The sequence below is a fragment of the Falco rusticolus genome, chromosome 6 (assembly GCF_015220075.1).
Source record: "Falco rusticolus isolate bFalRus1 chromosome 6, bFalRus1.pri, whole genome shotgun sequence".
Lineage (NCBI taxonomy): Eukaryota > Metazoa > Chordata > Aves > Falconiformes > Falconidae > Falco > Falco rusticolus.
In genome coordinates, this window is record NC_051192.1 from 84501143 (window position 1) to 84525783 (window position 24641).

The window sequence follows — 24641 nt, forward strand, 5'->3', positions numbered from 1 at the left end:
TCTATTCCAAAAAAGGCTCTTCATTAAAAACAGAAGCTTTCATTCTCTCTTGAGGCCTGATACTTATGATCAAGCATTTCATGCCTACTTCTCTTGCCCTAATTCTGGTCATTTGCAACAATGCTGGTGTTAAGTGACTATGAAACTCTAGTCTCTAAAGTAATCAGAATTCCAGGCCCTGTGCCCTATGTCACATGGAATCATTTATTGCAACACAATAGGAAATAAGGCCACTACGCATAACAGTATTTCAGGCGGGGAGAAATTTTGCTCATTGCTGGGTAACAGTATGTCCAGCTGATTCAAGGTTGTATAATTGTGCCTTAGGAATCAATGGATTTTTGCATTTAGAATAAGCAGAACAAAGATGCAATATCCAAAGTAAAAGCACAAAGAGAAAATATGCAGGGAACCGAGCTCCTGATCACATGGAAGGGCTAACTTCCCAGATCCAGCTGATGTGGGGCAGCTGATCTTGGCAGCTGGGATGAGCTGGGCTATGAGGAACCAGCAAAGCTCCATCACTAGCTAATGAGCCCAGCAAGCTGCTTGGTCCCTTCTTCCCACATAAAAACCTCACAGCTCTGCAGTCAGTCCCAGCATCTTCTTGTACCCAACATCTGTTGTGACCTTTACATACAAATGACCGGAGAGGTTCAACAGCAGATGGTTAAACTGAACCATGCAAGAATTGTGGACTAGCTGGATCACTGCAGCTCGACGTATTAAGTCTTTGAATTTCAGAGCTTACCTTAGAGTCAGTTCCTTTGGTCTCGCTGAAGTTGTAGAGAGAAAAAAAGAAGGCCCAAGTTCCTCAGATTTTCCAAATGTAGAAAAAAGTGTTTGAATACACACTTTAATATATTTTCTGTGGCATTTTTGTAAAATACAGATATATAATTATAGATATAATGCATATATAGCATTTACTATATTGATAAAAAGCTAGTCTTTTCACAATGACACACCAGTAAGTATTTACAGTATGATTCAAATTTTAAGGAACAAATGTTCCAAACAATATTGTGTGGTTATATGATAAGAATAATTTGAGGAAAAATAAGAAACCAGTTCTAAAAGACTCCCAGACGATAAAAGTACATACTCTTGCCAGGAGCACCTCCACGAACATCCACGCACAACCCTTTTTTCTTCCCCTTGAAGTAACGTGCATGATTTAGCTCTTCCACATTTCTACCTAGTCACAGCCCTTAAGATGACATGGATAACGATCTTTATCCTTTTTCAAGTATACATTAATTGTACCATCCTTTCCATTTAAAGATTTGTCCAACGGCAACATTTCAAAGTTTTGACTAGAGCAGGAATTACTATACACAAGTTTCTTGTTAATTTATACCAATAGACCTAGGACAATTTACATAACTGAAAATTTCTCCATCTTCTATACATCTTAGAACCATTTCACAAATCGTTAGTGTTAGGTTTTTGAATAGTGTTTTCAGCATTGCAGGTCTTTGCTAGGAGGTCTGCCTCAAGGGACACTGCAATGCCAAAACTAGCCACAGACCTGAAGTACATGAATGCTCTTTGTTCTCCTCATATATGAACACTACCTAGCCATTCACCTGTAATGTACTGTCCACAGTACAGCAGATGTAAAGATGACCTTAATCTTCAATGTACTGTCACCCTTTCCTGTGAGGCAGAGAAATGCCACTATCACATTTTACAGAAGAAAAAAAAAAAATTGATAGAAAGGCTGAGCAAATTGCCCAAGGTCACTTGGGAAGTTTGAGACAGCGAAGAAGCAAACGCACATCTCTTCAACTGCATCCTCTTGTCCTTCCAGCTTTCAATAAAAACTTTCTACGTGTCTTCTTTAACATAAAAAAATATGTAACTATTAGAAATAAAGTCTTCTCCAGGCACAGACTTGAAGACTGCTGTGGCTTCTCTTCTATTCCCGAACAGTAAGAGGAGATAGCAAAAGGGCTGTTTCTGCATGTATTATCTACATCCCACTGCAGAAATAGTAGCTGCAATGAGTCTTCCTTAAAGTGGGAGGTTTGCCAGAAAAGACACAGGAACTCTTAAGAAACACAACAATTCACTTTCAACAACAACAAAAAAATCTAACAGAGAAAAACGTAAAATCTGAAAGGCCTTATTCTCCTTCAATGCTGATGGAAGAAGCATTTTCAACTACATTTGTACCCACTTTATAATGCCTTTACATCATCAGCACAATATAAAGGAGGCTTAGCATACTGCTGAAGACAACCCGTTCTCTCAAGCATTAAAATCTGTTCTACAGCCTCCATGGTTCAGCTCTGACAGGCGGGCAGCTGAGAGGCAGCTTTCACAGCAGGACTCATGTGCACCCAGGCTGTGCAGGTGCAGACGAGGGCACAAATTTTGCCACGTCAAGTGTCTCCCCATGTTCTTGTCACTCTGGAGAAGCCTGGTCAGGAACACGTTGTGATCTGCATTCTTACAAGTGCCATTTAAAACCAGAACTGGGAAGGAAGGGAACCTCTCCAATTCCAGGGCAAAAACTGACTGAGAAACAGAGCAGCAGGGAGGCAGCTACAAAAAAGTTCTGCTTCCAGAAACACTTGTGGGCAAACTGGGTCATCTGCCTAATTGATACAGGCAATATATTTACGAGATAGTGAGGATGGAGGACTTTTTGCCCTTATAAAAAAAACAAACGAACAAACAAACTCACACCCAAAACAACACACACACAAATGGATAAAACCAACAATGGAATTTCTCATCCTGCTCACTTTTTTTTCCTACATCAAACCTGCATTTTCCTTTAAAAAAGTAAAAATACAAAAACAAAGATACATTAGAATATCCTACTGTCCAGTAAATGTCTTATAGGCAATATTTATGGAGGAAAAAATGCATCAAGCCCTTCCTTTGATAAAAATGAAGCACCCCGAAGTTCATTCTGTACCAAGGAATGCCGCTGCTTCTGCCGTTTGTTTAAATTACTCCTATCACCACAAATTGAATATGCATTATTTGTCTTCAAATACCTAATCATAAATCTAGACTCATGCTGAAAAAGAAGAAAATCCTAGTGAGAATGCTGTGCTGTTGATAGACTAAAAACAGCATATCCTGAGAAGGCAAACTAATCTTTCCGTTTACTTTGTAAATAATCCATTAGCTAAACTTCTATTTTAGGCTGGATGCTTGATGCTTAACACTTAAAAGTCCAAATACCCTTCATATCCCTTGTAACAGAGAAGAAACTTGTAAAATGCCTTTGGTGCATCAGCTTATCATTCTACGAATGTTTTAAAGAAACTCACTAGTACTATAGGAAATGTAAGCGGGCTTGTTTGTGTTGTTTAATACTCCAAGTGTCATTTCATTCTTTAAAGGGGTTAGAACAGAGGAGGGGGAAAGGGGAGGAAGTCTTACTTAATTTGTTGCATATGTCTCAACGTGTTATGCAACTAAGTGTATTATACCAGAAAACTAAAGCAGTCTGTGCCGCAGCAAACTCTGTGTAACTCAAAATACAAGAATAATCTGGCCACAAGCAAGTCAAAAATTCAGTGAAACTTCCTCTCATATTATATATACACACACTTTACAAGCTACATCGAGTGTCCTTTCATATTCCAAAAGAAATACATTGTAGACACCAAACATACTGTACTTTTACTTAAAGGCTTCATCAAACCATATGTGCAGACACTTGAGAAGACGAGAGTGTTAAGCTTCCTAGGGTCCTAGAGTCAAAGAAATTCTGCTGCCCCCCACTGCTAAGTAAGTGCACTCCTTCCACGGGGGGCAACATCTGCCGATCCGTCATGGTTCCACTTGGCGAGGACCCCAAGAAACTTCCTTGGGAAGAAACAATTTTCTCAGGACTGGCAGCCAGTTTAGGGGATGTGGAAAAGTTATATCCATAGAGCGCACAGGGACTGTGCAGTCTAAACGTGTTGTAGGAGCCTTGGTGGGTTTGATTAGTGGTAAAGGCATTGCTGGATGGGGATGGCATGATGTACTGGAGCTGTGGAGACATCCCTGAAATCTGCATAGATAAGCCAGTCTGCGGGCAGCTGAATGCATCCCCATCATTGCCACCCATAGACATATTCACAGTTGTGCTACTTGACACACCAACATAGGAGGGAGTCCTCGGGGGTGCAAACGTCTCACTGGTTTGGTTTGTGAGCCTGTTGTAGGTTTCAGCCAAAGAAGTGCTGTATCTGTTCAGGGTCAAGCCTGAGCGGGCACAAGCTGTGTAGTCAGCTGGAGCAAGGCTACAGAGCTGGCTAGTGTTGGGACTGAGGTGGAAGGCTGGAGATGAGCAAGGGGAACCCGGTAAAAGGTGAGGATGGGTAGATGGCACTCCACTGCCAGATCCCTGGAGTAAAGTAGAGGAACCTGCATTTCCTGGAAGAGAATATTACAGTGTAAGCAGCACATTGGGAAAGGTTCACCTCCTAAGTGACAGATCAAGGCCTTCGTCTTTCATAATAACCCTTGACATGAAACACAACCCAAATTCATTCAAAAAATGAATGCTTTTGCAACCACCACTCAATACTTACAGCTCCTGCCCAAAAGGTTAACTACTCTTTATTTGATACTGGAAGGAAATTGCGTGGCAGCTAAGAAGCAGCCAAGTGAGTACCACATCACAGGAAGCCTTCTTCCAAATGACAGATTTTGTATTGTCTATGCTTTTGCTACACACTGGAGTGTCTTACGCACTCTGTGCCTGACTGTCACTGTCAGAGCACCAGCTAAGGAATTGGCTCCTCAGCTCAGATGATAGAGGCTCCCACAGTTCAACAGCTTCAGGAAAGTTCACAACTTCAGAACAAAATTTCAGAACAAAACTCTTCCAACTTCAAACCAAAAAAAAAAAAAAAATTGAGAACAAAACTACAAAACAACTTCAGAAAGAGTACAGGCTGAGTACTGTGCACAGCTGCTTCCTTTCTTGAACAGGTAAGTGGAGGTTTAGGTTTGCAACAAACTGACTGCAAACTATCATTTACCAATACCAGGACATTTTACATGACAAATACCAGTGCTGAATGCTCCTGAAAACGCACTACTTGCTACAGGTGAGGCCTTTCCTCAGGACTGAAAGTTTCCCAGCTGCAAGAAACATTTTCTTTTCTTAAGGGATTGTTATCTCCCCAAAAAATGAGTGTAGAAAAACTAATTTGGGCCTTTCACAGTCTCCCAGGTGGAAGGCACTTAACAAGGAAGACTCTCCTGTTTATGAATCACGTTAACAATCAAACAGTTTGATGCTGCAAAGAGACACACACTGTCAAACTAACAGGTTTTCACGATAGGTGAGCTAGTACAAGGAAAAATACACTATTAGTGAACTCTGCCTGCTGCTTCTTGCTCTGTTGACAGGACACCACAAGATCAAAGCACAATGAGACAATGCCACATTCCAGAAATCCTGGTGTAAGGCATACTTATTTTTCTTCCAGTCTGCATCAACACCTCTGCTACCTGAAGACAGGAACTTCCAGCATTAACAACCAGGACAAATTTCTAATGGGAACCTTCAACAAACCTCTAAACCACCTTACTGTCCAAGGTATAGACTAAAGATTTTGCCAGGATCCCAGCTCCCATCCTCTGAACATCAACAGTAACTTCAACAAGCTCCTTAACCTCAGGCAGCAGTAGAAAAGGAAATGGAAAGTTCATGGCAGCAGTTCCCCTGCTCTCAGTGCGGCTACATATAAACAGGGCAACACGGCTGGTCTGTCTCCTAGATGGATGAACTCCGCAGTGAGTTGCCCTTGAGTCTTACACAGTCTCACAAGGTATTTCAGGTCTGATGCTGACTTCTCATTACAGGTCTTTCTTATGAGGACTGTCCCCCAGGCCCATACTCCACTCAACGCTCTGCCAACCCTCATAAAACATATCTATGACTTGGCACAAAACCTCCTTTTTAACCATGATTGGGCTAAGAAGTTGACAAAAGTGATTTTTGCGTATTTCCATATTTTCTGGATTTTTAGTCCAAAGGCAATTAATGAGTTTGCAATGCATTATCAAGAAAACAGGTAGGATGTTGGTAAATTTTTGTAGCAGAAAATGTGAATAATCAGAAGCATTATATCAGGTTTAGTTGGGAAAAGGCTGAGAGGTTTTCTATATGCATTGGCATACTGTGGAAATAAAGGAACTCAGAAAAGAGTAAAGAGACACCCCTCTCTGCCCAAACAGGCCAGTTAAGTATCTCGCTCCCTCACAGCACTACCTATACAATGGGGGAAGTGGAAACCAAGAGGTTACAGACTGGGGAGTAGGAAAAAGCAAAGTGGAGAGGAAGTCCATTTTTTCAAGCTCTAGGATGCAGATAAAGTTTGTTGGGACTTTTACTGAAAATCTTTAGGTCTTTAAGAATTAAGAAGGCTTTCCAAGGAAGATACCCAATTAAGATTGCTACTACTTATTCATTACTGAAGAGGACATTTCTTCTCTCATTTTCTTTTTTTCACTCAAACACACAAGTAACTCCTATACTGGAGTTTGGATGTGTGCAAAGGAAGTAATCTATAAATGATCTCTACCTTGTGTATCCAGTCAGAACATAATGCTAAGGAATAGGTTGTTCCATCCTTAAATAACTGACATTCTTCTCCACATGTGATCTGATTTATCTTTACAACCTACCAGTTTTATTGACACAGTGGTTAAGTTAGCATTAGTTTTCTAACAGAATAACTCTGATGAGAGGTGATGGCCTACACTGGGGCTGGCTGGTTGCTTTTTCTCTGCAAGTGATACACTTACCTAGGCTTTTGTAAAGCATGATGGGTGAAGCTTTATCTTCATGCATTTTTGTTTTGAAAGAACACAAAGAAGACCATTACCTTGTTTGGGTATCCCAGGTATATCTTCAAATGTAAGTGTCCTCAGTGAAGGTCTCCAGAAGGCGTAAGACTCTACCAGAGCTTCCAGTCCCATTCTACTTAGAACCAAAACATCACCATGTCATGAAAGAAGGCTGTACCTTGTCACATGTCTCTGGGTACTTTACCTCAGAAACGTATAAAAATTAATAACATTTCAGGATTACTCTGAAGTTCATTTTGCTTTTTAGAAGAGTCTTACATCCCTATCCATAAGATCACTGTGATACGCAGCCACTGGGCTGGAAGCACACAAAGAGTTTCTGAATTCCAGAAGGCTGGCTCTCTGTTTCAATGGTTTTGGCCTTTTGGGGAAGGTTGTTTGAGGGGAGACACCTGGCTAAAATGACACTGAATGTTTTCCTAGTATGATATTTCTTTAAGAGCAACAGCTCTAACGGCCAGAGGGATGATCTCCTATTTCTGCCTAGAACAAAGGTGATCCACTAACAGCTTCTGTTAAAATAGGATTACCAGTCATTATTGACAAGTTGGAAAATCACATGATGATCACATGATTATAGCATGAGCAAAGCATGGGTGTACTTCTCTGTTGCTACTAAAATGTATAAAGCAATGTTGTGCCTTGGTTATTAAGTGCTGAGCAAAATGCCTTTAGAAACTAAAAATTTTGTCATTTTCTTTCAACACTATTGTGACAAAATAAAAATAATTGGATAGACAATTGTGGCAGACAGTATTTGGAAGAATCTCTGTTTCCTGAAGGTATAGGCTTGTTTGCTTTCTGATATAATTTTATGAATAATGTACCTCAGAGGTACAATTTTGCGGTTATTTTTGGCTGCTGGGCCCCAAAGGCCTGTTAAGTGTCAGCATCAGGCACACACGAGTGCTTGCCTTTGAGCAGCAGCACTCCGTGAACTCAAATTATGCAAACAGCCCAATTTGAAGCTACCAGCATGTTCTGCTGATACTGTTCTTCCCCACTGCATTTCCAACACGATCACAAATGCGTGTGAGGAAACATTTAGAAAGTATTTTATTAGCTGAACCTGGCCTAAAAAGATAGGCTTCATTTTCTGCTGTTATGGTGAATTTTCATTTCTAGTTAAAGCAGAGATAAAAGCCACCTCCTGGAGGAGTGTAGCCAAGGCGATAATTTATACAAGATGCCTTTGAACAACTTCCACATTTTATCACCACCCTAATTTATGCTATCAAATGGCCAAGTTTATTTAACAAAACAGTTATTTTTTTCCTGAAGTATTTAAAGGGAGAAATTCTGGTCCTTTCCTGAGTAAAAGTTTTTATAGGGTCAAACTTAAGGCCTAACTGAAGAACGAAACTATTCTCAGCACATAAATTCCGTTGCACTTTGCAAATGCACAGGGAATGCTTTTAAAAGGTGAAGCTACTGATTTCTGTAAAAGAGCCTGTGGGACTGAAGGAGAATGACCTGAAAGGGAATATTTTTAATTAAACAGAATTTTTGCATGCAGCACAGCAGAATGAGATAGCTGCAATAATTAAAGCAATATTGAAAAGTTGGATATAATGGTATCACAGTATTTTTATTTTACATTTTTCTTGCAGACTAAAATGCCTTGGTGATAAATACACCAGCTAGAACAATGATGATAACAGAAACTTAACATTTCATTTCAATATTCAGCAACAGAGCAAATTAATAATCAACTGCGTAAACCAGTAATTTAAATTAAAAAAGAAATTTTCCTTGACAATTAAAAAGCTGAGCTGCATTCCCAAACACACTTATTCGGTACCACACAGTCTATCAAAGAAAACAGCAATACTGACTTCAGTAACCCAACATCAATTTGCAATGGACAAGAGTTGGCAGTCACATCTGCAACAAGTGTGTTTGTCACAGTAAAAGCATTTAGACTTCATCCCAAGCCCGTTCCAAAACTCACAGAGGCTGGCACTTCCTACAGGACTGACCTCCTAATCCATTTCCATAAACTGTAACTTTCTTTCCATTAAAATACCCTGCATTTTTTCTAATGCCTGAATCAAACACTCCTAGAGCCGAACGAAAATACCCCTCTGGATACCCCCAGTCCTGCGACTGGGTTTGCATGGCTGCAGATGCAGTACTCTTACCGCACACCGTCCTCAGGTAATACCAGGGCTGCCCCACCATGTTAAACGCAGTTCAGAACTGGTTTCTGTATGATTCTTTCCTCTCTGTTTTCAAGGGCATCTTCTCTTGTTTCATATAACGCTATGGAAGAAATTCTAACTCCGCTTAAACTCAGAAGTTTCAGAGGAGTCAGCGTTTCACCCTTCTTAGGAGGCTCCTTAGTACTTATTTTATAGCTCTCCAAAAAGCATGCATAGCAGAGACACTGCCTACGGAGAGCTGTCACACTTCTCTGCCAAGTACACACAGCATGTTTTGCTTTTTCAGTCACTGCATGTATCTGGAAGTTACTGCTCACTTACTTTCAAACTAGAAGGCTACAAAGGAGGACAAAACTTTATTTATGCCAGTGCCTGGATCTTCTCTTCCAGGCCCCAGGACAGAGCATGGCCAATTGTTTCTTGCTAGAAGACAAAAATCTTAGAGAGCAGCAAATGCACAGTGCAAACTGAAGATACTTACAGTGAATTCCTGTAAATTTTTACAAGTACCCTACCCCTTCTATAACTGTTCATCTTCTAAAAACTACTCTCATCTACTGCCCAGTCTCAGCATTTAAATAACTCCGGTGGAAGCACAAAACAGGCTTTAATGCTGTAGCCTCCGCTAAAAGAGAAGCTCAATAAAGCAGCTACCAAAAAAATACTCTCTGAGCATTCCTACCAGCACACAGTCTGCTCCCCTCTCTGCAAGGCTAGATCATAAATATAGCAGCTGTAGACACCAAACACAATGTGGTCACTGGAACTGGTGTATAATATGCACCACAATGAAATGCTGCTTTTTTTAGCTGAAACGGTTTAACATACAATTCGTAACAGGCTTAAGTATTTTGCATTAGACAGTCTTTGGATAAAATACCTCATCATTACTGGCAGCAGGGACTAGACTCAAGTCTCCACTTTGCACTACTCAGATTCCCTATTGCTATTTTGAAAGATTCATGGATCAAGAGGGAACAAGCAATTAATCAATCCGACCGCAATGGAAGAGGTGGAAACCAGGCTCATTTCAAGGTCACCTATAGCCTAGTAGGAAAGGCATTCACCTAGGAAGTGGATTTAAAACTCCTTAGGCTAAAGAGCCACTTGAAGACAGGTCTCCCACCTCCTAGGTGAGAGTGCTAAACACTAGGTTACTGCACGAAACAACTTAGTTTCTCCCCCTTTAAGAGAAAACAACAACCCAATCATCCATACTAAATGCCACTTACATGCAAGAGAACCTGGACTTACAGTTTGACACTGCTATCTGCAATTTGTGTCTCCAGACAGAAGAAAGAGGATATTTCAGGAGCAACCTGAAATCACAGACCTGAGTATGCACTAATTCCATTTGCACCCTTGATGGTATGCTGCTGCTTCCACCAAAAGAAAGCTTGAGTACATGAGTCAGGCCAAGTGCTAACCTGTTCTTGACCTAGATGGTCAGAAGAGTAGGAATGGGAGCCCACGACAGAGAATATTACTGGGAAACCTAAGTGGTCCCTCAAGGCGTCCGAGTCCTCAGGCTAACCTGTCTGTATTTACAGGTATTCCCCTCAATCAGCCTTCACAAACCACTTCTGTTAGCAGTAACAAACCCCCCTCCTTCCCCAACACCTACCTGTTCCGTCCTGAATCTCTAAACCCTTTGGCGAATGGATTCCTATCAATCTTCAGACGAGTAATCTGTGAGTATGATTACAGAAATTATTACCTGCAAATTCAGCTAAGTAACACACAAAATGACTCTCCTGACAGAATTAAGCCTACAGTGGAGTAGAAACATCTTCACATTTGCATGGTTTAAAAATGGCTGTCCTGAAACACAGCAAAATCAGGGCCAGCCTTCTGATCGGTATTTTTGCAAATCCCCAGAGAAGCTAGCAGGTATTTAATGCTACCAAATGGCAGGTTAGAATTCTTGAGAAAAATCTTCTGGCAAATGTCATTCTTCACCTCAGTGAGTATACTGCTTAATTGCAATAAAATGTATATTAAATTTTATTTCTGTACGGGTTAAGAAGTAAATGTGAAAAAAAGAGATTATCTCTAGGTTATTATCCTCCTCAAAAAAACCCCAACCAGTCCCACCTCCACCCCCCAATACTTGTAATTTATTTAAATAAATGGGATAAGCACCAAATAATTATGTTTCAGTATTTACACGGCTCTCCTACTCTTCTGTAAAGACAGCAAGACACACATAATTTCCCCAAATGTAGCTCAAATAACTTACGTGGAAATGAGAAAAATTGTCACAACACTAACTACAGTGTCACTATGTATGTTAATACTTTAACCAATGGTAGTAAGAGCCAAACACTGGAGTCATGCTGTTTACTTTTGACTTCGAATCTGTGTGGATCCAGATAAATTGCAGTTACTAATACGTGCTGAATGTAGTTGAAATGACTGCAACTTTCTTCAGACCTCAGCCTCTCTGTTAAGGTCCTGACAGTTTTGAAATCACTGGAGTCAGGAATAAAAGTGCTGTAAAAATTCTATCCAGACATGTGTCTACACCTAAAGGTACAAAAACACCTTTAGAAATTAGATTGCTCTTTGCCTTATGCTTCACTGCTGTATTTATAATTAAGACACTATTAACTATGCTAATTAGAGTGTGTGATCTCCATAATAAGAATGACTTTTTACATGCAGCATCTAGCCCACGTAGCCTGATGTCTCAGCTTTAGCCTCCAGGCACTGCTGCAATACTACTACTGAAAGCTACTTGAAATATAAACAAAGTTTACACAGTGCTTTTTAACAAGTGATATAATAAAAGCATGCATCCTCTTTTCTTCTGTCTCGTACTTCCCTGGTCTACTCTGAAAAGCCTGTAAAGTGCTAAGCAGAAAGCCGAAGTTACCTGTTGATTTTGGTATGCTGTGACAGTAGTGAAAACTGTCTCTGGAAAGGAGAAGGCTTTCACCCCTTCTCCTGAAGGGATAGGCTTGACAGGGGACAGATCATCTCCACAATCTTTTCGGATGACATGGACACGAGGCTGATATTTATGCATAGAGTGAAGAATAATCTATACAGTCACGAAAGGAAAAAGATAACATTAGAAAGGGCACCCTGCTGTTTCAGGACTAATAGCTTTTTGGAACAGATTATGGTATGTGTTTACCGTGCCACTTACTGGAAATCAAATGTTTTCTTTAACCTCTGAAGGTTCTTATTACAGTAGTCTAATCCCTGTGCATTTATGTTATTGCCAACCCTAAACATTTAAAAATTACAACTCAAGAGCACCAAATTCAGAGACTAGCTCAAACAAAAACAAAAAAAAAAAAAAAAAAAAAAAAGGCAGGAGTGAAGTCCTGGTCCCACTGCCCACTGGAATTCGGCAAGTTTTGTCACTTTTTTCCTCTGGACCCTCGATTTGATCTAACAGGATTAACAGCAGCAGCAGTTGCCTTTTGGTTTTGGAACCTTCGGGATATGCTCAAAGCAATATTTTTCCTGATATCCCGAAGGCTGGAAACATATCTTGTTTGGAACATGCGCTGAGACTCTCGCACTCTGAAGAAGCAGAAATACAGAGTAATATAATACCAAAACCCAAATTTTATGAAGTGTTAATAACTCTAGATCTGTAATACAGACAATGAGTAATAAATACACAAACCCCTCCCAGCATACAAGAGCTCAATTAAGGATAAATGATAAAACGAGAAGTATATGAACTCAGTGCATAAAATTAAATACAAATACCTCTTGCTATTGCTCCCAAATTTGAGAGGAGATTTAAAACACAGAATTTTTCCTCTATTTTACTCCATTTCAGCTAACCACTACTAAAATAGAAGATTTCAAGAAAAAAAATAATTGGAAGCTCGACTATTATTGTTGGAAGGCCGAAGACGTTAGTAACCCGATAAATAAATAGCCCTATGGCTACTGGCCTGTGGAACCACTAATCAACATTCAGGGGAAGCTTTTTAATTTCCTGCTCCTTGAGTAGCCTCAGAACGTACATGTGCTCAGGCACTCAACAAGGCCCCTATGCCAGACATCGTGGAAGTTCATTCATCCAAATGACATAGAGGACATTACATTCGTTTGGATAAACTAGAGTTTGGCTAGTTTAATACACTTGGTCCTGGCCAGACGACATGACCTGGGCTTGGATAAGCCAAGTTTCTGGATAATCAAGGGGTTTATTAGCCTGTAAGTAAGGTTTTGACAATGACATCACGGACTCCAATTAATTTGCTCAAGGAGTGCCCTATGGATGTTCTCATATGAAGCCTTTTCCCAGTTTCTGAAATCTTGAACAGAGCAAGATTTTTATCATGCAAATGTATATCCTCTTTTATAACACTTCTTTCGGTTCTCCAGGGGCAAAGACCTACAAAATGAAAATGCAGGGAGGATCGCACATTCCTGACCCTGTTTTTCTGCAAACACCCAGCAATACCAGGAGAGATACTGGTGCAACAGAAAAAAGAAAAATCCTCAAGGAAAGCTCTGTTCCACTGTTCAAACCACCGTTATTCTGTGCCTTGCATTTGCCTGGGTGCCCCTGAGTGTGCCACGTTCGGCTCCCACCTGGATTACTTTACCCCACCAACTCTGCAGTGCAAACTACCGCTGCAGATACGGCGGGTTTGACCATACGCAACGATAAGCCAGGCAGCTACCAACAGCTCTGCCCACGTATCAGAACAAGTAAAGTCACACCAGCGTGGAGATGAACACCTCCTACTCCTTATCTAGGTGGCTATTACAGCTAAACTGATCCTTGTTGTCTCTTAAGAGCAACATGGCTTGGCTCTGTGCTATACTGAAATTTTCTGTGCTGGCACACTGTTAGACAATTAGCAAATCCACAGCAAGAAATATTTTTTTCCTTGATTTCATAAGATGCCTTGTACAATGGGATCTTTGTTAATGATCAGGATGCTGAATTCTAAATAAATAATACATAACTGCAGAGCCCTGGTGAATTAAAGAGCAACACTATGAAGACAGGATATAAAAGGAGGGGCAGATGCAACACCCACTCCAAAAACCACTTAGCTCTATTACTCTAAGCATCACCTAAAGCTACTGTGAAAAAAAAGCTGAGGAAAAGGAGATTCCAGCTTTTCATTTGCAGTGCTTGCACATTTAACAGCACGGATGGGATCTAACAGTTTAAGTGTAGAAGCAGCAACTTTCCCTTCGTACCCTTAAAAGCCAACAATAAAAAAACCCAACGAGAACAAGTCCCACCAAATGCCAAACATGAACTGGCACTACTTTCAACTCACGGTTGAAGAGTCTGCCTCTCTCTACAAACCCCTCACAGGGGAAGACCAAAACACTTCATGGGGGCGTAAACGTTTCCCACCAAAAGCAAAATTACACTTTGACCACAGCAACTGTCAAGACATCGCTATCAGTTGGAAGCGCCACAGTAGGGAGACCACAGGTAGGCAGCAGAGCAAGGCAACAGCCCGGCAAAGCAAAGGTGACCAAAGCACCTGTGCAGACACACAAAGCTGGGTTTACCTTTGCAATGTGGCTTTTGAGAAATGCTGCTGTGATGAGGTCTCAGAGCTGACCATGAGCTTGGGCACCAACATGGCACAACCATCACAGCCAGAACAAGCGAGAGGCCAATACTTTTTCGCAGGGGAGATACCAATCCTCCAGTAGCTCAGCAGTGCACAGACTGCACAGTCACCTCCCCACCACTGGCATGGTCCTCATCTTGCTGCTGTGTTTGCCAAAAATCCTCCTTTCATCCTCCTCGCAAAGCCCATGCGTTCAGGCTTTCTGCAGTCAGGGAAGTATGTGGGGCCGAGGAGCATGGACTCCCTCTTCACAAAGACAAAAACTGCAAGTGCAAACGCTGATGTTTCCCAGCTTTTCGTTGTGACAAGAACATATAACTACCCATTGACTGTAAGCAGAGCTCACTACTTAGAGCCAAGTCTGGGCAGAGTAACAGTGCGCCTCTGCTTCCAGCCTCACCCCACTTTCAAATAGGAAAAAAAAAAAAAATAATCAGCCACCAAGGAACAATTAGCACGCTAACAGCCTCATTTTCACTAAAAGTTAAAAGATGTTCCTCTGCATCAAAAAATACTCAGTTGAAAAGCATGGAAAATAGCATCAAAAATACTCTCCCCTCCCCCCCCCAAATTCAGATTAATAACTGCATCAAAATAGAAAAATCAGCCAGCTCTAACCAGCTAGAGGGAGAGACTGCTTTTACAATGCAGCACTCACTACACAGATGAGAGATGCATGAGAGCCGTTAAAAAAGAGCACCGAGACCACCCGCTTCTGTCAACTGCAAAATGCAGGTTTACTTTTTCTTAGCATCGAAACTCTGATGAAAGACACAAATGCCGCAGTATGTGTCTTCACGATGCCATCAGACCTTAACACCTCTGTAAGCACACCATCTTTCCAAAGCGAATTCACCGTGGGACTCCCTTTTGAGATTAAAAACGCACAAGGGAAACATTTCCTTACAAATTTTGCTTGATCTCCTCAGCCTGCAAGTGGAACTCATGTATCAGAGAGTGTCCTACGTGCAGATGTACTTCAAAATCTCTCTACGGAACAGCGCTATAAAATTACGTTGTCACAAACTCCCACTCAAAATACTGATGAAAATAGCAGCAGGCAGCAAGGCGCCCGGAAAGCGTTCGAGCAGCAAAGCAAGTTGTCTTAGAGATGGCTGATCTCCTTTCACAAGAAGCTAATTCCAGCCCAACGCAACGCAAGGGGAGCTGGCTGCCATGAACTATTACCGCAATATAAATACTGCACAGGAATACTACCTTAGCATCTGTTTACAAATACCACCCCCATTTCCACGGACATGGGCCACTTCTCTCACTGATTCTGAGAGTTAATACCCTGGAATAGGATAATGGGCTCTGGGCTGATCTCATGAAAACTCCCTACCTCAAAGCCTGCAAGATCAAAACCTAGCCCTGGGATTTTAATACAAAAACTCTGCAAATGCTTACACCTCTGAGGAGCACGGCCAGAATAAAGGAACAATTTCAACAACGATTAAAGCCCCGCAATTAGACAGCATGAAAAGCACACCCAAAGTACAACAGCAAAGCCCAACACTGCTTGAACTTCTTGGGGGAACAACGGCAGAGTGTAGAGACCCCACTAAGGCTCCTCTGAGCCGCTCTGCCTAAGCAGGAGGAGAAAAAAAACAACTTTCTAATAATCTAAAATACACCTCATCTCCCATACAGGGGTGGGAGGGTCAGAACACCTGATGTAAAAACAAATATTTGAGGGACAGTGCAGCCTTGACCCCTAGATCTCCTAATCCCCCATCCCTCACCCGGTACCCTCTTGAGAAAAATGGTTCCTTCCTGCTTATGAGAAACAATTGGTTTTTATATTCATCAAAAATATGATTATTCGTTTTCCATTATTGCTGGAGGCATTCAGAGGCTACATAGCTTTTTCAATACAGCATTCCACACTACCATAGCTTTAAAAGAAAAAATGTACCCATTGGAAGAGACACTTTTCTGCTTTCTGCTTTTGCCTTTTCTGGTAATTATGAATGACATGTTTGCAATTTCCCAGATTTGAGAAATATGAAATTATTTTACAGTCATCCTTCTTTTGTCCTTTTATTTTAATACTTAAATTTCCATTTTGGGGAGGAGGGGTGCTGCCGTAGCTCTGAATCGGTTCAATGTGTCTCAGATCACTGTACTAGGGCTTTGCTTCACTAGTTTCCAAATCCAAACACTTAACTAAAGACCAGAAAATTTATATCCCCCCACATTATGAATAATGGTGTGCAGTGTACACTACACAGGTTTCAGTGCAGAATAGAAACAAAGCTAAGATCTGGGATGGAAAAGTACAGTAATATAATTCTCTGCATAGCCGAGATTTTATCACAGGGCAGTTTTCGACTGCAAGTGCTTGGGTGGACCACAGTACCCACGTATCGCCCCTCTGAAACGAGGGAGTAGAAAAACCAGCTGGCCTGCTCTCTGTTGAAAAAGCGACATTTTACCCATTTGCATCCACTTCAACTTTTTAAAGCCCTTACAATAGACTCAGGACTCAGAGAAAGCAACTCCCACTCAAGAAGAGTCACAAATACACAAATGTTGGGGAAACTAAGGGAACTACTTGTGTTAACCTTCACTCAAATGGACGCTGCTGAATGAGACCCCATAACTAATTCTGGAAAGAAGTGATAAAAAATGTCCTCCTTACAAGCCTAAAGAAAAGCACTGCTAACTTAAGAGATGTGAATACCCTCACGTTCTTTTTAAGGACGAGTGCAATTAAATTATGAACAGTATTATATGAAAGAGAGGCTTTTTACCCTTGTTATCACATTCGGTAGCTCAGTCTAGCCAGTCTCCCGTATTCCTGCCTCCGTAACATAAACAGTTGTAGCTCCTGCACACGTTAATCTCCCTTGCAAACACAAATGGGGGGGAAAAAAAATCTCATACCTAAACTTGGAGTATGTATTGACAAAATATATGACTTAATGTCACAGAGTTACAACCACACCGAAAGATGCATGTAGTATCTTTGTACTCTGTGCCAGGTACGTTTCCTTTCACTCCCTTCCATGAAGGAGAAAGTATCCTGGTTAATACATCGGGCTACACTAAGGACAATGGAATCCACATCCTGTCTCAAAACTCGCCTCCAACATCTTAAAACTCTGCCACTTGGAACTCGATGCTCCTTCTGAAAGGAAGCCAACATTTGCCATTTATTACAGGATTTTTCAAAATTAAAGACTTCACCCTGACTAAAAACAATTCTCATTTTTAATTATTTCCTAAGGTGTCAAGCAAAACTATTTTAGGCATTGGTGGAGAGATACTGGCTTACATCTGTCATGTTTCAACAGTTTTGAAGAGAAAAGGAAATATTAACATAACACATTTTGTCACATTAGATAATGTCATAACTAAACAATTTAGAACTTGCAAACAGAACACTCATACTGCATACGTCTTCGCCAGTTTTTTCAGAAGTAATGAGCCTCAGCTGTGAAAGGGTCTTGCTTCATAAGGTATGTAATAAATCATTATCGGAGCGAACCCAGCTCCCATGTTGTTCGTTTTTGACTGCAATTCTTAACACCTCATGGGATTTCACACAAATGTTTAGGTTAAGAAAATAGTTAAGTGTATTTTTATTCACATGAAGTTATTACACACTATTAATGTTTCTTCTAGCCGCTTGTGAATTTCAGCGTCCTTTTTGATCGGAGCAGAAGTTGCAAGCAACACACTCAGTGGGAAAACACGAGAGCAATTCTGCCCCTTCGTATTAGGCAATTTAGCCTTGTAAATTCTTACTTTGCAGAAGGAGTTCTGTTTTTGAGGGGGGAGTAAAACAGCAGGCTCTAATAAGCAGTTAATTATTGGAGTAGAAAGTAAGCAGATTTTAGATCTGGACACTTAAAGTTCCAAAACAGCTTTGAAAAGTCAAGCCTATTTCTGGCACCCTGAAGCTGTACGTCAGTCCCTCAAGGCTGAGCAATGTGCCTACATATAATACTGCAGAAGAGCAAGTACTCACATGCCCTTGATCATCCAGCTCATTATTGGTAAGCTTCAGTTTGTCAAAGCTGATCACTTGTCTCATCCACGTCTCCCCAGAGGCGGGTGAATCAGGGTGAATGTAAACACGAGGTGGTACTGGGGAGTCAGCATTACCAGCCACCATCCACTTGGAGCTATGATAAACATACCTATAAAAAGAAAACAAATACCATAACCACAAAACCTGAAATAATTTATCAGACCCATTCAGTATTAATAAATTCGGGCCCATACATACAGCAAGAACCCACCAATTAACAAAACATGAAAGGGCAATAAACGTGGGGGGGTTTAGTTTGAAAACATAGCTGTGGTATCTGCAAAATTAAGGTTTAAAACCATGCTCTGGTCTAACCTTAGTCATCTTAAAATCAGGAACAGTCTTAACACTACGCTTCCACACTGAGCTTTAAGCTGGTGTCAGTTCATTGATTGCTACAGCTCTGCTCTGAATAAGCATCAGCAAACAGGGAAGAATCTGGTCCTTCATTTATCAAGTCGAGTAGTGATTCCATATTTGGAAGATTTAACATGTTGAGTCTAATACAAGAGTCTATAAATAAAGCTATTGAAGGGAAAGAACATTATGATTGGGAAAAATAATGAAACTATGTCAAACTATGCTCTTGCTATTTCTGCAAGACCATATTAATTGTCTTGGATAGCATTGCAGAAAGGCTTAAAAATGAAAAAACACAGCCCATATTTCTTTTGATAGGCCAATGCTGACAATGTAATTTTCTAATAAAAATAGTGCCTGCTTTGGTAGAAAACTTATTTTGAAAGCAGACACTTCACAGGGCAATTTAAAGCACACTAATTAACACCTTCAAGGTACTTTTTTCAAGTACAGTAAAATTCAGGTAATCCAGCTGTATTTTTTACTAAAAACAAGGCAGACTTTATCAAATCATATGTTTGCACAATTCAGTTCCTTATTAGAAAAAGCCAAAAGACAAAATGGGACATTAAAACAAAATGATCCAATACATGCATCACTCTGTACAATTCATATCAAGCTGTACAACTAAGATCTAGCATAGTGGTGAAACTCTCTCCTGGAAACAAATTATCAACCCCAGATCCCACAGTCAACTGTTGTACCATTTTTCATTTATGTTATATTTCTTGGTTTATACTAAATACATGCTTTCCCTACAAAAGTAAATAAAGTCACAAATACACATAACAATATATTGAGCAACAGCTTAAGCTTCCAAGTATTTACAACAAGGTCCAATTTTGTTAGAAACCTAGACCTAGACGTAGTTTTCTTCATTTCCATCTAGTTTTGCTATCTTCTAGGACAGCTAAAGACTAGGCTCCATGTGGCTGCTATTGTATCTTTCAAATGTAAAGATCTCGAGGCAGTCTGTGAAGCCACATGAGCAACTAAAGTTAAAATAACAGCCAGCAATAAAAAAAAAATGGATTGCACAGTGAAGAATGAAAAGCGGCATCAAGTAAAACATGCAAAACATTAATATGGGAAAGGAAGAGGCGTGGTACTACAACCACGAATTACAGAAATTTAAATTTGCCAACGAAGAAAATACTGCCCTTCGCACAACTTCTGCAAGTGACTTCAGTTATCTGGGCATCACGTATCGCACTGGGCAGACAGTGCAGCTCAGTATGACCGTATTTTTTTTTAATGAAATTATGTTTAGTGAACTCATATCCAATAGAACTGTTTTTTACTGTGAGTATTAACGTTTTTATTCAATTTGGAATAATTACCTCACTTTATAAGAGTTAAGGAATTGCTCAGACCTTCTAGGAACTGTATGTTTAGACCGCGAAGTAAATGCACACGTGCAACAGAAAGCAAGAAAAAAGGGCTTTCATTTGAGCTGCACTGTACTGGTCCAAAGGAAAAAACATTTCTTCCCTATGGTACAGTCAGAAAAGCCTCTCATAACTGCACGTACTGGACATCCTCAGCACTGGTACCTGCACCTGGTTGAAAACCACAAAATCTAAAATGGTCCTAAGAAATGTCTTCTACACCACACGAGAAAAGGACAAAATTGCAGTCAATGAGGTAAGGACATGCAAAAGCCACAGGGCAGTGTTTGCTTAGGAAACCAGGCAGCATTCCTGCAGAACCAACCTTTTAGTCTTAGTCTGAAATATTCCTGGTTCTACAGTTAAATCTGCAGTGGTTTTCCCTACATTATACTAAGTATAGGGTTGAAACAATCAAACCAGCAATTGGTAAGGACCTGATCCTGCCTCCACTATACTACTTGGCCAGGCTCCTCCTGGCTACTACGGAGCATGGGATCGCATCTGTAAAGTAAGACCTACAAAACGCCTACAACTGACAATAACTGCTGCGGGCCCAATCCTGCAAACATTTCTACAAAACCAGTGGTTTCAGCAGAGTTCAACTAGCTCCCTCAAAACACGACTGCCCTCAAAACACTAAGTGTCAGCACATAATCCTTACTTTGAAGTGTTAGAAGAGCAACTACTTTTGTTCCTCACATTATTCTTCAGACAATAATGACATTAATTCTTTAGAAAACAGTAATTAGAAACATTACCCTTTTGTGAATCTAAGTGAACAAATATCTAAGTGATAAACAGCTTTTAAATTACTTTATATGATCAGTTTGAAGTTTGATCAAGAAAGCTTACATGCCATTGAATCAGACATCCATGCTATTAATGTTATTAGTTAATGTTAATGTCGTTTATCACTAAGAAAATCTGCATTTTCATATTTATTTGTTGATCTGAAATAATTGCCAATGACATGATAAGGAATAAAATATGGTAATATTTCCTGACCGCACTTAGAACTGAGAGCCAAAACCTGAGCATCTGCCCACAGTGCATATGCAATATAAAGCAAATGCAAAAAGAGCCTGAACAGAAATTGTAGTTGGTTTTGCATACCTAGCACAATTTTATTTTTTTTAAATACACTGGACGAAAATAGGAATCTTCAGGAGAGTTAAACAGGAACTTCTGCTAATTTATATAGTGTTAATGGTTTTTTTCCAACTGCCAAGCTTGCATCGTATATTTATTGCCTTAAAGTCACCATACCTGTATCTTTTGTTATCCACTGGCACAATATCCATAGCAATATAATACTGCTGATGTGGGTCTAAACCTGAGATCTTCACTCTCATTGCGGGAAACATCCGCCTGAACATGGAAAGAGAGAGGTCATTTTTAATATGAAACAGACTCGGGGACGGTTGTTTAGGAAAGGCAACCAGTTCGTGGGATTTTTCTCGTTCTTCCTTTTAGCCTACAGAGTCCTTTCGGACGATTATAGTTACATAGCCATGAAATGGCCCATTCGATATGTCAAAACAGATTTCTAAAGTGCATTTACTCGAACAATGCTTCGTATGTTTTGGGATACGCTTTGGGAGTACAGCTATTACCACATCATTTCAACTTTATTGTTAGACAGTAAATCATTCGGGTTTGAGACCCGACTTTCGCAGTACACGCATTTAAAGCCCGTTTGAGATATTAGCTGGAAATCTATTTCTGGAGATGTGCAAACACCTCCTCCACCCAGGAAGCCAAATACTTACAGAAACGCAAACTGCCACTGAACTTTCAACCTGACAGCAGCCAACGGTGCTATCATTTGTGTAGCAGCAAACTTGGAAAGCTAAATCCACGGTGATACAATTGTAACACCGCAAAGAAGCAGTTATACAAGCCAACGTGCCACGCTGTAACCCAACAATATGGTCTTTATTGAGACGGGACTTCCTGTCTGCAACTTACTAAAGGTGAAGTGCAAGAGCTACTCTGTCTTTGAAAGGTATAGTAAAACTTCTTTATTGAAAGCAGAAACGAATCTACGAGGTAATTTTTTTTTTAAAAAAAAAAGCAACAAAAACACACACGCACACACACAAAAAAAACCAAAACCAAAACCGACAAAACATTCAAGATTTAGATCTTTCTGAGGAGAAATCGGAGTAATTAAGCGATGCGCTGGTTTTAGCATATAAATGCACTTTTTAGCTCACGTTCGGCATGCCTTTGATCAAGAAACTTCATTGTTGAAGGAAAAAAAAAGGGGGGGGGGCGGGGAAGAAACGTCCGAGGGACAAGCTGACTGCAAGCTACTGAAAGGTCCTTTTCTGTATTTTATAAACCTGAAAGCCATTCCAGTTTATTCAGCATTTGCTGCCGTTCTAGAATACATGTATGTGTGCGTATATACGTATAAATCAATTAAAAGTCGCTACTGGAAAGAAAATCCCCATCTCCGTTATTCCTGCACAAGCAGGAGGGCAAGCCTGGCCGCGGTTAACTAGTTTTCGCTGTAATTTCAGTGCACCTGTGAGATAAAGCAGAAATTCCCCGGCCGGACCCTCTCCAGACAAACGTTGCTTTGTGCCGTCTGGGGCTGCATTTCAATCATTAATAAAGCCCCTCTGAAAACGCGGACGGTAGCATATGGATCGAATAAAATATGTTTTTGTGATTTCTAATAAGTTCAGATACTTTGGTGCTACCCCAGGTTGTTACCACCCGCATTCCCCTGGAAAGGGGGACGCGCTTCCCCTCGGAGGACGCGGCGCGCCCCGAGGAGCAGGACGCCCGCCCCGCCGCGCGCCCCCGTGCCCGCCCGCCGCCGCCACCTGCCTCGTAACCCCGGCGTCCCCGCGCCGCCCGCTTTGATGTGCCCGCCCGCCCCGCACCTCCCGGGCGGCGGCCCCGCGGGCGCCCGTTACCTGCCCGCCTTGGTGATGATCATCTCGGTGCCGATTTCGTGGAAGCGCTTCCAGAGCTCGGCGCCCTGCAGGTCCACCCGCGGCGCCTGCGGCGTGGGCAGCGGCGAGCCGGGCCTCGAGCCCTTGGCGGAGCCGCCGGGGGAGGCGGGCGGGGAGGCCGCCAGGAAGCCCTCCTCGCAGCCGCCTGCGGAGAGAGCGGAGAGCGGGGGAAGCGAGGGGGGCCGGGGAGCGTGGACCTGCCGGGCGGGGGGGCTCCCTCAGCCCCAGCCGGGCCCCGCCACTGCGCCGGGCCCGGGCCTGGGCCGCGGCCTTGCGCACCGGGACGGGGGACGACCCGAGCGGCGAGAGCGGCTCCCCGACGCCGAGCTCGGGGCGAGCCCTCGCCGGTGCTGCGCCGCGCCGGGCCGGGTCGAAGCAGCGAGCGGCGGGTCCGCGGTGCGAGGCCGGCGCCGCGTTTCGTTCGGGCGCGTTTAGCGTGACCGCTGCCGGCCGCGGCCTCCTGCCCCCGCGGCGTGAAAACGCGGTCCCGTCCGTGTGCGGTCCGCTACGGGCACGCATACACGTCTGCTGCGTGTGTCTCTATCTACGCGCACACAGCTGCCCACACACTCGTAGCAGTTACACTCATACATGCACTGTACAAGCGCTGTTCCCCCTCCTCGCAGCCCCCGGCTGTTGCTCCACCGCGCTGCGGCACCGCCAGCCCCGCTACAGGCGCCCCGCTCCCTGCCGGGCCGCCGGCCGTGCCCCGGGGCGCGCCGCGGATTCCAACCGGCAGCGCCGGCAGGAGCAGGCACCGGGGTGCCCGGGCCGTGCCGAAAGGCAGAAGGAACAACGTGCAGAGAGAGCGCCGGCTGCGGCTGGGGGAGCGGGGCGCCGGGGCCCGGCCGGCGGAGCGGGCCTCCCGGCCGGCAGTCGTGGCGAGAGGCGGCCGCGGGCAGCGGCGGAGCGCGGAGCGGAGCGGCACTCACCGGCGGGGGCGCGGGCGGCGCAGCCCAGCTCCATGTCGCCGCAGGTCCTGCCGGCGGCGCCGGCCACCGGGGAGCTCTTGGCGCAGCAGCCGCTGCCCCCCTCGTCCTCCGCCGCCTCGTCCTCGCCGCCCAGCTTCCGTCGCTTGAGCTGCCGCGGCGGCGGCTGCTGCTGCTGCTGCTTCTCGGCCCCGATGAGCGCCTCCACGGAGAAGGCGTGAGCCTTGAGACTCATGGTCGTGCCGGGCGAGGACCGCCGCTTGTCGGCCATGCCCGCCCCACTACAGCCCGCGCATCCAGGCGCGCCGCGGCCGCCGGCACCGGCACCCGCGCCCGGCCCGCCGCGCCGGCCGCCCTCCCGTCCTCCCGACCGCGCAGGCAAGGGGC

The 24641-nt window shown here is 42.8% G+C and overlaps 1 protein-coding gene across 2 annotated transcripts; it reads right to left on the minus strand.

Moving 5' to 3' along the window:
• Positions 1-76: 76 nt before the first annotated feature.
• Positions 77-24641, minus strand: TBX18 (T-box transcription factor 18). Of its 2 annotated transcripts, none has more exons than XM_037393040.1 (8): positions 24252-24641; positions 23287-23542; positions 21626-21727; positions 18546-18717; positions 11872-12039; positions 10621-10685; positions 6852-6946; positions 77-4386 (listed from the first exon to the last, which is right to left on the minus strand). In XM_037393040.1, the coding sequence occupies exons 1-8, from the start codon at positions 24523-24525 to the stop codon at positions 3662-3664; spliced, it is 1857 nt and encodes a 618-aa protein (XP_037248937.1). In that variant the 5' UTR covers positions 24526-24641; the 3' UTR covers positions 77-3661. The 2 variants fall into 2 exon arrangements, with proteins under 2 accessions (XP_037248937.1, XP_037248936.1); XM_037393039.1 differs by having other exon boundaries at positions 79-4386; positions 23287-23470; positions 24258-24641.